Genomic DNA, 14,932 nt, shown 5'->3' on the forward strand with positions numbered 1-14,932 from the left:
AATCTGACAATCTTAATGGTTGTACAGTCGTCTCAAATAAAACTGTGAAGGACCTCGGCGTTACTCTGGACCCTGATTTCTCTTTTGAAGAACATATCAAGACCATTTCAAGTACAGCTTTTTTCCATCTACGTAACATTGCAAAAATCAGAACATTTCTGACCAAAAATTATGCAGAAAAATTAATCCATGCTTTTGTCACTTCTAGGTTAGACTACTGCAATGCTCTACTTTCCGGCTACCCGGATAAAGCACTAAATAAACTTCAGTTAGTGCTAAATACGGCTGCTAGAATCCTGACTAGAACTAAAAAATGTGATCATATTACTCCAGTGCTAGCCTCCCTACACTGGCTTTCTGTCAAGGCAAGGGCTGATTTCAAGGTTTTACTGCTAACCTACAAAGCATTACATGGGCTTGCTCCTACCTATCTCTCTGATTTGGTCCTGCCGTACATACCTACACGTACTCTACGGTCACAAGACGCAGGCCTCCTAATTGTCCCTAGAATTTCTAAGCAAACAGCTGGAGGCAGGGCTTTCTCCTATAGAGCTCCATTTTTATGGAATGGTCTGCCTACCCAGGTAAGAGACGCAAACTCGGTCTCAACCTTTAAGTCTTTACTGAAGACTAATCTCTTCAGTGGCTCATATGATTGACTGTAGTCTGGCCCAGGAGTGGGAAGGTGAACGGAAAGGCTCTGGAGCAACGAACCACCCTTGCTGTCTCTGCCTGGCCGGTTCCCCTCTTTCCACTGGGATTCTCTGCCTCTAACCCTATTACAGGGGCTGAGTCACTGGCTTACTGGGGCTCTTTCCTACCGTCCCTGGGAGGGGTGCGTCACTTGAGTGGGTTGAGTCACTGATGTGATCTTCCTGTCTGGGTTGGCCCCCTCCCCCTTGGGTTGTGCCGTGGCGGAGATCTTTGTGGGCTATACTCGGCCTTGTCTCAGGATGGTAAGTTGGTGGTTGAAGATATCCCTCTAGTGGTGTGGGGGCTGTGCTTTGGCAAAGTGGGTGGGGTTATATCCTTCCTGTTTGGCCCTGTCCGGGGGTGTCCTCGGATGGGGCCACAGTGTCTCCTGACCCCTCCTGTCTCAGCCTCCAGTATTTATGCTGCAGTAGTTCATGTGTCGGGGGGCTAGGGTCAGTTTGTTATATCTGGAGTACTTCTCCTGTCCTATTCGGTGTCCTGTGTGAATTTAAGTGTGCTCTCTCTAATTCTCTTTCTCTCTTTCTTTCTCTCTCTCGGAGGACCTGAGCCCTAGGACCATGCCTCAGGACTACCTGACATGATGACTCCTTGCTGTCCCCAGTCCACCTGGCCGTGCAGCTGATCCAGTTTCAACTGTTCTGCCCTATTATTATTGGGCCATGCTGGTCATTTATGAACATTTGAACATCTTGGCTATGTTCTGTTATAATCTCCACCCGGCACAGCCAGAAGACGACTGGCCACCCCACATAGCCTGGTTCCTCTCTAGGTTTCTTCCTAGGTTTTGGCCTTTCTATGGAGTTTTTCCTAGCCACCGTGCTTCTACACCTGCATTGCTTGCTGTTTGGGGTTTTAAGGCTGGGTTTCTGTACAGCACTTTGAGATATCAGCTGATGTACGAAGGGCTATATAAATGAATTTGATTTGAACATCTAAAGCTAATTTCCTGCATTTTTAACCTAGCACACAAAGTCTGCTATGTGGATCAAGCAGTCAACAAGTCGAGCAGTCATTTGAAAGAGTAAGAACATTTCAGCAAGAAAACTCAAAGGTTGAAATCCATTAATACCAAAATAATGGAATTCATTGCCCTTGACAATCACCTGTTCTCTGTCATGGGTGGTGTTGGCTTTCGCCGACTGGTCGAGCACCGGTACACAGTAAGTTACCAAGTGCGCTATTTTTCAGATGTTGCCCTACCGGAGTTACACAGTAATAGCATCACTGCTATTAGCTTCACGACTGACATTTGGACCAGCAATATCAGCCCCATGAGCATGCTGAGTCTGACAGCACAGTGGGTCGTCGAGGATTTTGTACTGAGGAAAGTCGTATTTCATACTCATGAATGTGCTGGTTGTCATATCGCTGCTGCCATTTCAATGGCATTTGCGAACATGTTTGAAACTTGGAAACATGAACACACAAGCTCGCTCCCATTCTAACAACTGACTTGAGAAATAAGCTCATCAACTGCGCCTGCAGCAGATGTGATACCCTCTGTCGTGGCATTGAAACTAGAGGTCGACCGATTAATCAGACTGGCCGATTAATTTGGGCCATTTTAAAGTTTTCATAACAATTGGAAATCTGTATTTTTGGGCATCGATTTTTAAATTTTTAATTTACCTTTATTTAACTAGGCAAGTCAGTTAAGAACACATTCTTATGTTCAATGACGGCCAAGTAACGGTGGGTTAACTGCCTTGTTCAGGGACAGAACGACAGATTTTCACCTTGTCAGCTCAGGGGAACCAATCTTTGCAACCTTACAGTTAACTCGTTCAACGCTCTAACCACCTGCCGCTCATTGCACTCCACGAGGAGCCTGCCTGTTACGCGAATGCAGTAGAAGCCAAGGTAAGTTGCTAGCTAGCATTAAACTTATCTTATAAAAAACAATCAATCATAATCTCTAGTCAACACATGGTTGATGATATTACTAGTTTATCTTGTGTGTCCTGCGTTGCATATAATCGATGCTGGGGGATGACATAACAATGGCGCATTTGCGAAAAAAGCACAATCGTTGGACGACTGTACCTAACCATAAACACCAATGCCTTTCTTAAAATCAATACACGGAAGTATTTATTTTTAAACCTGCATATTAGCTAAAAGAAATCCAGGTTAGCAGGCAATATTAACCAGGTGAAATTGTGTAATTTCTCTTGCGTTCATTGCACGCAGAGTCAAGGTATATGCAACAGTTTGGGCAGCCTGGCTCATTGCGAATTAATTTGCCAGAATTTTACAGAATTATGACTTAACATTGAAGGTTGTGCAATGTAACAAGAATATTTAGACTTCGGGAAGCCACCCGTTAGATAAAATACCGAACGGTTCTGTATTTCACTGAAATAATAAACGTTTTGTTTCCGGATTTGACCATATTAATGACCAAAGGCTTGTATTTCTGTGTGTTATGTTATAATTAAGTCTATGATTTGATAGAGCAGTCTGACTGAGCGATGGTACTTTCGTGCGTTTTGCCAGCAGCTCTTCGCAAGCACAGCGCTGTTTATGACTTCAAGCCTATCAGCCTAATGGCTGGTGTAACCGATGTGAAATGGCTAGCTAGCTAGCTGGGTGTGTGCTAATAGCGTTTCAAACGTCACTCGCTCTGAGACTTGGAGTAGTTATTCCCCTTGCTCTGCAAGGGCCGCGGCTTTTGTGGAGCGATGGGTAACGCTGAACGCTGCATCGAGTGTGGCTGTTGTCGATGTGTTCCTGGTTCGAGCCCAGGTAGGGGCGAGGAGAGGGACGGAACCTATACTGTTACACTGGCAATACTATAGTGCCTATAAGAACATACAATAGTCAAAGGTATATGAAATACAAATGGTATAGAGAGAAATAGTCCTATAAATACTATATTAACTACAACCTAAAACCTCTTTCCTTGAAATATTGAAGTCTCATGTTAAAAGGAACCACCAACTTTCATATGTTCTCCTGTTCTGAGCAAGGAACTCAAACGTGATCTTTTTTTACATGGCACATATTGCACTTTTACTTTCTTCCCCAACACTTTGTTTTTGCATTATTTAAACCAAATTGAACATGTTTCTATATTTATTTGAGGCTAAATCGATTTTATTGATATATTATATTAAGTTAAAATAAGTGTTCATTCAGTATTGTTGTAATTGTCATTATTACAATAAAAAAAACACAAAAAAACGTCAGATTAATCGGTATCGACTTTTTTTTGGTCCTCCAATAATCGGTATCGGTGTTGAAAAATCATAATTGGTCGACCTCTAATTGAAACGCCAGCTCAACAAAACGCCACCATGCTTGATGCTAGGTACAAGGACCGCTATTTCAACGCAGACAAGAAACAGGGTTTACGTGAAATGTTACATACACAGCTGGACAAGATGGAAAAAAACAGTGACAGTGCGCACCGAGGAAGAGAGGCCACTGACAGACAGAGCTGAAACCTCACTGTTTGACATGTATTAAGAAATCCTGGTTGAGAATGAAATGACTGAACAAATTAACAATGAAGCAGAACAGAAAGTTAAAGAAATTGTTTTTGATTATGTTTTACTGGTAATGAGGACATACATAAATGGCAACAAAATAACTTTTTGGCCTACCACAGCCAAACATGGACCAATTGCACGCCACCCTATGGGACTCCCAATCATGGCCGGATGTGATACAGCCTGGATTCGATCCAGGGACTGTAGTGATGCCTCTTTCACTGAGATGCAGTGCCTTAGACCGCTGCGTCCATGTGTGCGTGTTAACTATTTAACTGTACTAGAACGCTTAAAAGGCCGCTATAATTTAACAGTAACAGTGTTTTTTGGCAAGGAAATATCAGATATAGGTATTCGCCCAAAATGTCATATCGGTGCATCACTAGTAAGAACGCTGTTCATTGAATAGAGCTCAGCATTCAACACCATAGTACCCTCCAAGCTCATCATTAAGCTCGAGGCCCTGGGTCTGAACCCCAGAGTTGTAAAGAAAAAGCCATATCTCAGACTGGCCAATAAAAATAAACGATTAAGATGGGAAAAAGAACACAGCCCCTGGACAGAGGAACTCTGCCTAGAAGGCCAGCATCCCAGAGTCGCCTCTTCACTGTTGATGTTGAGACTGGTGTTTTGCGAGTATAATTTAATGAAGCTGCCAGTTGAGGAATTGTGAGGTGTCCTTCTCAAACTAGACACTAATGTACTTGTCCTCTTGCTCAGTCATGCACCGGGGCCTCCCACTCTTCTTTCTATTCTGTTTAGAACCCGTTTGCGCTGTTTTGTGAAGGGAGTAGTACACAGCGTTGTATGAGATCTTCAGTTTCTTGGCAATTTCTCACATGGAATAGCCTTCATTTCTCAGAACAAGAATAGACTGACGAGTTTCAGAAGAAAGTTATTTGTTTCTGGACATTTTGAGCCTGTAATCGAGCCCACAAATGCTGATGCTCCAGATACTCAACTAGTCCAAAGGCGGACAGTTTAATTGCTTTTTTAATCAGCATGACAGTTTTCAGCTGTGCTAACATAAATGCAAAGGGGTTTTCTAATGATCAATTAGCCTTTTAAAATGATAAACTTGGATTAGCTAACACAACGTGCCATTGGAACACAGGAGTGATGGTTGCTGATAAGGGGCCTCTGTATGCCTATGTAGATATTCCATAATATATATATATATATTTTTAAATCTGCCGTTTCCAGCTACAATAGTCATTTACAACATTAACAATGTCTACACAGTATTTCTGATCAATTTAATGTTATTTTTGTGGACTTTTGAACGATAGTGTATATATTCTTAATTCCATTCCTTTATTTTTGTTGTGAAATTGTTAGGTATTAGAGCATTGGAGCTAGAAACGCAAGCATTCCGCTTCACCCGCAATAATATCTGCTAAACATGTGTATGTGACCAATACAATTTGATGTCTCTGAATGTCCTTGAGTGGCCCAGCCAGAGCCTAGACTTGACACTGATCTAACGTCTCTGGAGAGACCTGAAAATAGCTGTGCAGCAACGCTCCCCATCCAACCTGACAGAGGTTGAGAGGATCTGCAGAGAAGAATGGGCGAAACTCCCCAAATACAGGTGTGCCAAGCTTATAGCGTCATACCGAAGAAGACTTGAGGCTGTAATCGCTGCCAAAGGTGCTTCAACAAAGTACTGAGTAAAGGATCTGAATACTTATGTAAATGTAATATTGACATTTTAATCAAGTTAAAACAATTTCTAAAAAAAAATCATTATGGGTTATTGTGTGTAGATTTATGAGCGAAAACAACAATTTAATCTATTTTTAGAATAAGGCTGTAATATAACAAAATGTGAAAAAATTCAAGGGGTCTGAATACTTTCCGAATGCACTCTATTTATGTTATCACAGTCACAAAAATCGTTATACTGTGTGTTTATGTATTTTTTTTAACTGAAAAATACAAAGTCAATCAATCCAAACTATGCAGGGGCCATGATGAATGGAAAGAGACATCTGTTACAAAACACCAAAATGTCTAATGGCATTCAGAAATTGTCAAGCAAAGCCTTCGGTTTACAATGCAGGCAGGGATGTATTTTCTGTTTGTCGACATTGACATAGTCTATTTTTTGTGGTGTTGAAAACGCAAACCATGATATTGAAGCGCCAGAAGTCGGTATTCTTTGTTTATTGGTTGTGTGGTGCATTGGGCCAGAAACCTGTTGGTCGAAAACTTGTTGCATAGATGTTATATAATTATAAATATGGCATCAAAATGTTGAAAATCTCATTTCCACCTAGCTGATCATTGTCTGCAGCCAGCTCTGATCGCAGTATAGGCCTAATGAAACAGGCAGGGAGAGTTAGCTCGTCTGTGGTGGTCGGTGAACCCTCAACCTTCTGGCCCGTAGCCCTGCGTGGCATCAACTATGCCACAAAAGCATGCTGTAGTGGCAAAGTTGATGGCCATGTTTATAAACACAGTTATTGTTATTTGTGGTCGTTATTTTGAGTTAATTCTATGAGGGGGAAGGGTGTGCAATTTTTTTTCAGTAGTTAGGTGAACTCATCATGGTTTGGGTAAAGGGTAATGGCTGGATAAGGGGACAGGGTTTAGGGTTAGTTAGCTGTAGTCATGGTAACTCACTGTGGTTTGGGTTAGAGTTCGTTAGCTGTAGTCATGTTTGCTCACAGTGGTTTGGGTTAGGTTAGCTGTAGTCATGGTTACTCACCGTGGTCTGGGTTAGTTAAGTGTAGTCATGGTAACCCAGCATGGTTTGGGTTAGTTAGCAGTAGTCATGGTAGCTCACCGTGGTTTTCCGCGAGGTTGGTACCCCAGTATGAACTTCCCTGGCAGGTCTTTACAGGCTGAGACAAAATAGGGGATGAACGCAGGCTTTTCCTTTTTACACCTAATCAACAACTCCTCCATTTTCTACACAAACCGAGGGAGGGAGAAAAAGAAAGAGGGTCAGAAAAGATGAGTGGATGAATAAAAATATATGTAGCTCTATAAATAGAGAACAATAGAACCAAAAAATTGTCACTGGGGAGATTAAACATGTTTTATAGACAGAATGGAGGTTAGTTTCTTTGTAAGTCTTTGTAAAACAAATACTCTGTGAGCTACTTGAGGTCGATCAAAATAAACAAATACTCTGTGCCACTTCCCGTGGTTACGACAATATTCACACCACCATACCTACCTTCTTGTCCCCTCCGTTACAGTCCTGGAAGTACTTATGTCCCAGGAGGTCGCGAGCAAACGCTGCCATTGGCTGAATATAACGAGCTGTGATCTCATCAAGATCCTCAAACTCCTACAGATAGAGAAAAATAAATAAATATTTATTTGAAATTCAAAACACAATTAAACGGACAGTTGACCCAAATGGCCCAGTGACGGTCATTCCAACACCATTATATCTCAAGTCTAAGGTCACTAGGTGTTGTACTAAGGTTGTTTAGTATTTTACAAAATGTCTAAATTGCTTACACTTTTTTCATTACATACATTTTTTTTTGCTCGCTTGCCTTGCATTAAAGAAAAAAAATCTGTTAAACAGTAAATCAACTTTGTAAGGCCTAAAATTGACTGTGAAGCTCAGCAAAGTCACTTATATATGATTTGAACATGAAGAGCTAAAAATGCCCATTTCGGTCCCATGACTTGAATGTGATTTGTGCCACAAATGCTAAAACGTTAGCATGTGGAAACATTTTTGGATTGATGTCATACCTTGTCCATAGACTACTTACAGGGTAAAGAAACCAATATGTAATTTTGTATTCTGGGTGAACTATCCCTTAAAAGGCAAAATATATAGAAAACATTCTGCCATAGAGTGGTGAGGAGGAGCCCCGCGGACCCCTAGTATCTGGAATTAATTTAGCCATTGCGATCTGTAGTTGCTATTTTTCTCTGGTCAATTAACCCATAACATTCCTGGATTACTCGTTACATGAATTTTTATCAACAAATTTGAGAGCAAGGCAGTTAACCCCCAACAACAACTGCTCCCCGGGCGTTGATGACGTGGATATTGATTAAGGCAGCCTCCCGCACCTCTGATTCATTTCGGTTGAGTATTTCTTCAGTTTGAATGCATTTCTTTTTTTGTATTTTACCCCCTTTTTCTTCTCAATTTCAATCTCATCTCATCGCTGAAACTCCCCAATGGGCTCGGGAGGCGAAGATCGAGTCATGTGTCCTCCGAAACATGACCCGCCAAACTGTGCTTCTTAACACCCACCCGCTTAACCCAAAACCCAGCCGCATCAATGTGTCGGAGTTAACACCATCCATTCAACTGACGACCGAAGTCACTAGAGTGCGATGAGCCAAGTCCTTACCCCTATATTGCCTGGTTGCTAAACTTTTTAAATGTTTGCCTAATTACTGTTTACGTGACAAAAATCAATGTAGGGTGTAGTAGAGAATCATCTTACTATAATCCAATGTGAAATATATTTTAAATAACTAGAAATATCGTATTTTCAGCAGTTTGAAGCTGATGTACAAAACCTAAAGTAAAAAGACGCCAAAAAAAACCCACGTATGGACAGGAAGCATAGAAATACCGCACATAGAAAGGATCTTCCGCTTATCAAACTTGCGTTCAATGATATAACTATAACTCACTTTTCTATGTGAATTTGGTCGGATCTCTTTAAGCATGTGAATAATGTACACACTTTGCGCGTGTGCCACTGAGGTACCTCTGTATAGATCCAGAGTGTGTGTCCCAGGCTGAAGGCGTTCTCCTTGCCCTCCTCTCTCACATCCACATGCTGGTAGATACCATCAGCCACCTACAACAAGAATTTAGCATCCCAAAACAATAATCAATGAACTAACCAACCTGTTGGTCCGTGACTGAACATTACATATATTACAAGCCTCTGTCAATACACTCATTGAATGCACTCCTCCCTTTCCCCCTCTCCCTCCACACCTTCCATGTGACAGTGAGGTGGTTCTCTCCCTTGCTGCTGGGCCTGATTACAACATCTCCCTGGTCCATGGACTCCATCATCTTCTCGGCCTGCTTGAAGTTGATGTTGTGAAACGATGGATGGGCGATCACACGCTTTATATAGGCTAGGGAGAGGGAGAAGGAAAGAGGGTGGATAGAGGGAGGAAAGACAGACACAGAAAGTGAGAAAGGGCAGAGTAAGGTTAAGTTCAAATAAATGTAAAACATTTTTTTTTAGTTCTAAGCCTGCCCCAGTACAATAACTGGCTCTAAGGCTGTGACGGTTATGGAATCTTCAATGAAATAGCCCAAAAAAATATATATTTAGTTTTTTAATGTACACTTTCTCCTCTTCTCCTTTCCTGTATGTGCTGCAAGGAGGGGGTCATTGCCTAGGCAACCAAAGACTTGTTTGCTGCAAAACCTCTGCAAAACCTCGCTTGTTTCAGCAAGGCGCAAAAAAAAGTTGAATGCCCATGTTACTGAAGAGTCCATGTTACACCAGAAACGGATGCCCGGCCGTCCCATCTTCAGTCAGCTGTTCTTCCCACAAAAAGTGTTTTATCTCTTTATGTTATTTTCAGGACAGTCTTCATCCATAACCGTAGATTACCATTATATGGTAATTGTGCCAGCCCTAATTGGCTCGGACAGTTTATTCTCTGTATACTATTGTTTACTCGTCGTGTATACCTACTGGTTCTCTGCTGTTTCTTCTTGAGTTCCTCCTCTGCCTTAGTGTCTTCTGTCTCTGTGTCAAAGTCGTAGTAGGTGTCCTTAGGAAGCTTCCACTCGTTGTTCTTATCCATCAGGTCAGACGTACGACACGTCAGGTCCACGTTGAACTTCTCAATGTCAATCTTCATGATGCGACAGTGTACGGTCATACCCACCTGGGAGAGGGAAGAGGGGAGACGGGTGAACACTTGTACAGGAACTCAACTAACTCCTGGAAACAACTGTAGATTTCTCTAACCCAAGTCCTCGAGAGCTACAAGACTGGCGTGATTACTTGATTCAGATGTGTCAGTGCTGGACGGTGTGTGTGTGTGTGAGAAAGAGAGAGATAGCGTGTGAATGTGCAGCTGTGTCTCACCTTGACTCTCTCCTCAGGGTGCTTGACCACCTTGTCACTGAGGAACTTGGTGGGGATGAAGCCCTGGACACCGTTGTCCATTCGAGACCTCACACCGATGGCCTGGCCCGGACATGATCCACTGTCAAAATGGTTCCACACCTAGCAGAGAGAGGGAAAGAGGAGACAGGAAGGGAGATAGAAGGAGGAAGGGAGCGAGCGAAAAATAGATAGATAGAGAAGAAAGAGACAGAAAGCAATAGGAAGATGTGGGGAAAGGGCAGGTAGAGAGAGGAAGAAGAATAAGAAGAGGAACACAAACCAAAACATAGAACAGATGTTTCCTCGAAAGTGTCTTTTATTTCCAAAACCACCATTTAAAGTCATCAACGGGTAATGAGGGAAATGAGCAAGAGGCTTTAAGGTCAGAAGCCATGGGGTGAGGGTATCTCACCTCACTGAGTTCAGGGAAGTTGTCCTGTTGACAGAAGGGGCACTGCCACAGCCCGGTAGAGTCGTTCCTGATGGCCTGGTCATAACTCTCCCCTTGTGGGCGCCGGTGAGCAATGCCTGTCACGACACTGGTGATCAGCTTACCTGGAGACGAAGGTGTGTGTATGTAAACTCAGCAAAAAAAGAAACGTCCTCTCACTGTCAACTGCGTTTATTTTCAGTGAACTTAACATGTGTAAATATTTGTATGAACATAAGATTCAACAACAGACATAAACTGGCCACCAACTTCATTAAGTAGTGCAGTGCATCTCCCCCTCATGGACTGCACCAGATATGCCAGTTCTTGCTGTGAGATGTTACCCCACTCTTCCACCAAGGCACCTGCAAGTTCCCGGACATTTCTAGGGGGAATGGCCCTAGCCCTTACCCTCCGATCCAACAGGTCCCAGACGTGCTCAATAGGATTGAGATCCGGGCTCTTCGCTGGCCATGGCAGAACACTGACATTCCTTTCTTGCAGGAAATCACACACAGAACGAGCAGTATGGCTGGCGGCATTGTCATGCTGGAGGGTCATGTCAGGATAAGCTTGCAGGAAGGGTACCACATGAGGGAGGAGGATGTTTTCCCTGTAACGCCCAGCGTGGAGATTGCCTGCAATGACAACAAGCTCAGTCCGATGATGCTGTGACACACCGCCCCAGATCATGACGGACCCTTCACCTCCAAATCAATCCCGCTCCAGAGTACAGGCCTCGGTGTAACGCTCATTCCTTCAACGATAAATGCGAATCCGACCATCACCACTGGTGAGACAAAACCGCGACTCGTCAGTAAAGAACACTTTTGCCGGTCCTGTCTGGTCCAGCGATGGTGGATTTGTGCCCATAGGCAACGTTGTTGCCGGTAATGTCTGGTAAGGACCTGCCTTACAACAGGCCTACAAGCCTTCAGTCCAGCCTCTCTCAGCCTATTGCGGACAGTCTGAGCACTGTTTGAGGGATTGTGCTTTCCTGGTGTAACTCGGGCAGTTGTTGCCATCCTGTACCTGTCCCGCAGGTGTGATGTTCAGATGTACTGATCCTGTGCAGGTGTTGTTACACGTGGTCTGTCACTGCGAGGACGATCAGCTGTCAGTCCTGTCTCCCTGTAGCGCTGTCTTAGGCGTCTCACAGTACGGACATTGCAATTTATTGCCCTGGTAACATCTGCAGTCCTCATGCCTCCTTGCAGCATGCCTAAGGCACGTACACACAGATGAGCAGGGACCCTGGGCATCTTTCTTTTGGTGTTTTTCAGAGTCAGTAGAAAGGCCTCTTTAGCGTTCTAAGATTTCGTAACTGTGACCTTAATTGCCTACCGTCTGTAAGCTGTTAGCATCTTAATGACCGATGCACAGGTGCATGTTCATTCATTGTTTATGGCTCACTGAACAAGCATGGGAAACAGTGTTAAAACCCTTTACAATGAAGGTCTGTGAAGTTACTTGGATTTTTACAAATTATCTTTGAAAGACAGGGTCCTTCTTTTTTTGCTGAGTTTATGTGTGTGTTACCTATGTAGAAGATGTGTGTGTTACCTATATAGAAGGTCTCAGGTGTCTCCTTGGTGAGCAGGTTAAACACCTCCTCGGTGTTAGGAGCTCTGTAGGGAACTCTCAGGTCCTTATACCTGCAGCTCAACTCAGCACGGATATCATACAGCGTTATGCCCTTGTTACCGTAACCCTACAGGGAAAGGGAGAATCAAGGTTAATATATGTCGAACAGCGATATAGAGCTTGTTACCATAACCGTACAGAGGAGAATAACATATATCATTAGTGATGAGTGGAAAAATAAATACAGTTACATATCGGGATATAATTGTTGGTGATATATCGCAATATTATTTTTGGACAATATCACAATATTATTTTTGCGCTAGTCGGCTGTACCTGCACCAAACTCAATTTGTTTCCAGTACTTTTATTTCCATGACGGATCAAAACTTTTCTCATGGTTCTCTTGTCCCTCTGCAGCAGAAATATGGTGAGCAATATGCTTGGAACATCGAATCACAAAATCGCAGTATCGAATTACAATACATAATACATAGGGTGTCCAATCAAAAACAAATATTTTGACCAATTGGTTAATTGTGTGGATAATCATCTAAGAAAACCTCATGTCTCTATCATAATCTGCTTGAAATGTAAGAGTTTTTACCCTTGTAGGATGTCCAGAATTAGGGTGACTAAATCAATTGAGGCCAGAGAAAAAAAGTGGTAGAAAAACAGAGAAATGACATCGTGTCAGCTAGGCTGGATTCTGTGCAAAAATTAAGGCTACTGGCTACCTGACAGGCTCACTTTCCCGTTGAACTCGTCATCTTTCTTCTCAAATCTGCAGGACATAAAAAAATATATAGAGGTAAGATGAATATCGATTGAGACATGACGTAGTATTTTCATATTTTAGGATACGCTTATCATATTAATTTGAAATTTACTGATCCTTTTCAATTTTCTTCAGATTTGACACAAAATCAATTGAATCTCTATGAAATGTCAACACTGCACTGAGTGTACCGTAAGCTTTCACATTTAATTCAGCTCGTGTCATGCTAATTTAGCTTTTTGCGACTCGCGGAAACAACTTTGAAGACGGCACAAGAAACCTGCATTGCTATGTCAACAGAGCTCTGTGCTTTTAATGGATTTATGAGGTTACGAAATCCAACTTTTTGGATATAATACTAATGATATGTTAGAGAGACCCCACTGAACAATTCAGAACATGAATAATCATATTTGTCTTGGTAAAAGTGATTTGATAACATAAGGAAGGGAAATTATCACCACCAAAGCCTGTTTTCTCCCACTCTGGACAGAGTGGATGGACACCCCACAATACATTACGGCCCTTAAATTACGTTATAATATTGTATCGTGAGGTTCCTGTCAATTCCCAGCCCACATATACATCTCATACAGTGATATAGAGCTTGTTACCATAACCCTACATAAGAGAGTAACATACACTACCCTATGTATTTAATTTGACAGTTTTATGTTCCCAAAAGACAACCTCAAAATGTCGTCGCTCACAGTGACTAACAAAGATACTCCGACAAAAAAACGAAGGGTTTCAAACGGGGTTCTGAAAGATACACTTATAGTTAGAAAAGCAACAGGGAGGGGGGTTTTAGAACCCACTAGATTGGAGTCAGAAAAGACACTAAAGGAAATAGACACACAGACTTAGGATAGGGTGTAATACGGAGCAAAACTACATGGAGAAAAATAAACGGGGGGCGAGAAACAAAACTATTTTGGCTAATTAAAGTGGTGGAGCTGTAAATTGTACCTCTGCTAAGGTGAGGTGTAGCTTTTGGGTCAACAATATTGACACCCCTAAAGATTCTTAGTCCAAAGTTTTAGTATTTGGTCCCAGCTTCCTAACACGCAAATGACTACATCAAATTTGGTAAATAAGAATGGTAAATAATGTAGTGTGTCAGCTTGGTTTCACTTTTATTATAAATACGAATATGGTTCTAAGCACTTCTAAAGCAAGTCGGTTAAGAACAAATTCTTATTTACAATGACGGCCTACCCCGGCCAAACCCTAACGACACTGGGCCAATTGTGCACCACCCTATGGGACTCCCAATCACGGCCGGTTGTGATACAGCCTGGAATCGAACCAGGGTCTATAGTCATGCCTATAGCACTGAGATGCAGTGCCATAGACCACTGCGCCAGTCGGGAGCCCATTAATGTGGATGCTACCATGATTACACATAATCCTGAATGAATCGTGACTAATGATGAGTGAGAAAGAGGGTCAAAGACCATACCTCCAAGACATGCTAACCTTATTGCTAATTGATGTATTAGTATAAAACAATATAATTTCCCTTTGTTTTTTGAGCATACAGTTTTCCTCAGTATTTGAATGATTTATTTTACGCAGTTATCATTGCTCATCTTTATCAAGGGTGTCAATTTCAGACCCCACAGTGTACCCATCTACACACAACACCCCATAACATGTTTTCAGATTTTTTTTAAACATGTATTATAATTGAAAATGAAATACAGAAATATTTCATATATATAAGTATTCACACCTCTGAGTCAATACATGTTAGTCTTTCTGGATACGTTTCTAAGATCTTTGCACACCTGGATTGTGCAATATTTGCACATTACTCTTTAAAAAATGATTCAAACTATGTCACGTTGATTGGATAGACAGC

The 14,932-nt window shown here is 42.2% G+C and overlaps 1 protein-coding gene across 3 annotated transcripts in view; it reads right to left on the bottom strand.

Moving 5' to 3' along the window:
* Nucleotides 1–14,932, bottom strand: part of LOC124005529 (transcription elongation factor SPT6-like) — a 65,175-nt gene that overhangs the window by 11,240 nt on the left and 39,003 nt on the right. For all 3 annotated transcript variants that reach the window (XM_046314897.1, XM_046314891.1, XM_046314906.1), the window contains exons 26-33: nt 12,270–12,417; nt 10,689–10,831; nt 10,256–10,396; nt 9,857–10,052; nt 9,139–9,284; nt 8,903–8,995; nt 7,390–7,503; nt 6,994–7,118 (exon numbers count right to left, since the gene is read on the bottom strand). In XM_046314897.1, the coding sequence (XP_046170853.1) occupies nt 6,994–7,118; nt 7,390–7,503; nt 8,903–8,995; nt 9,139–9,284; nt 9,857–10,052; nt 10,256–10,396; nt 10,689–10,831; nt 12,270–12,417 (1,106 nt within the window). The remainder of the gene's footprint in view (nt 1–6,993; nt 7,119–7,389; nt 7,504–8,902; nt 8,996–9,138; nt 9,285–9,856; nt 10,053–10,255; nt 10,397–10,688; nt 10,832–12,269; nt 12,418–14,932) is intronic.

This window comes from Oncorhynchus gorbuscha, linkage group LG02 (genome assembly GCF_021184085.1).
Source record: "Oncorhynchus gorbuscha isolate QuinsamMale2020 ecotype Even-year linkage group LG02, OgorEven_v1.0, whole genome shotgun sequence".
Lineage (NCBI taxonomy): Eukaryota > Metazoa > Chordata > Actinopteri > Salmoniformes > Salmonidae > Oncorhynchus > Oncorhynchus gorbuscha.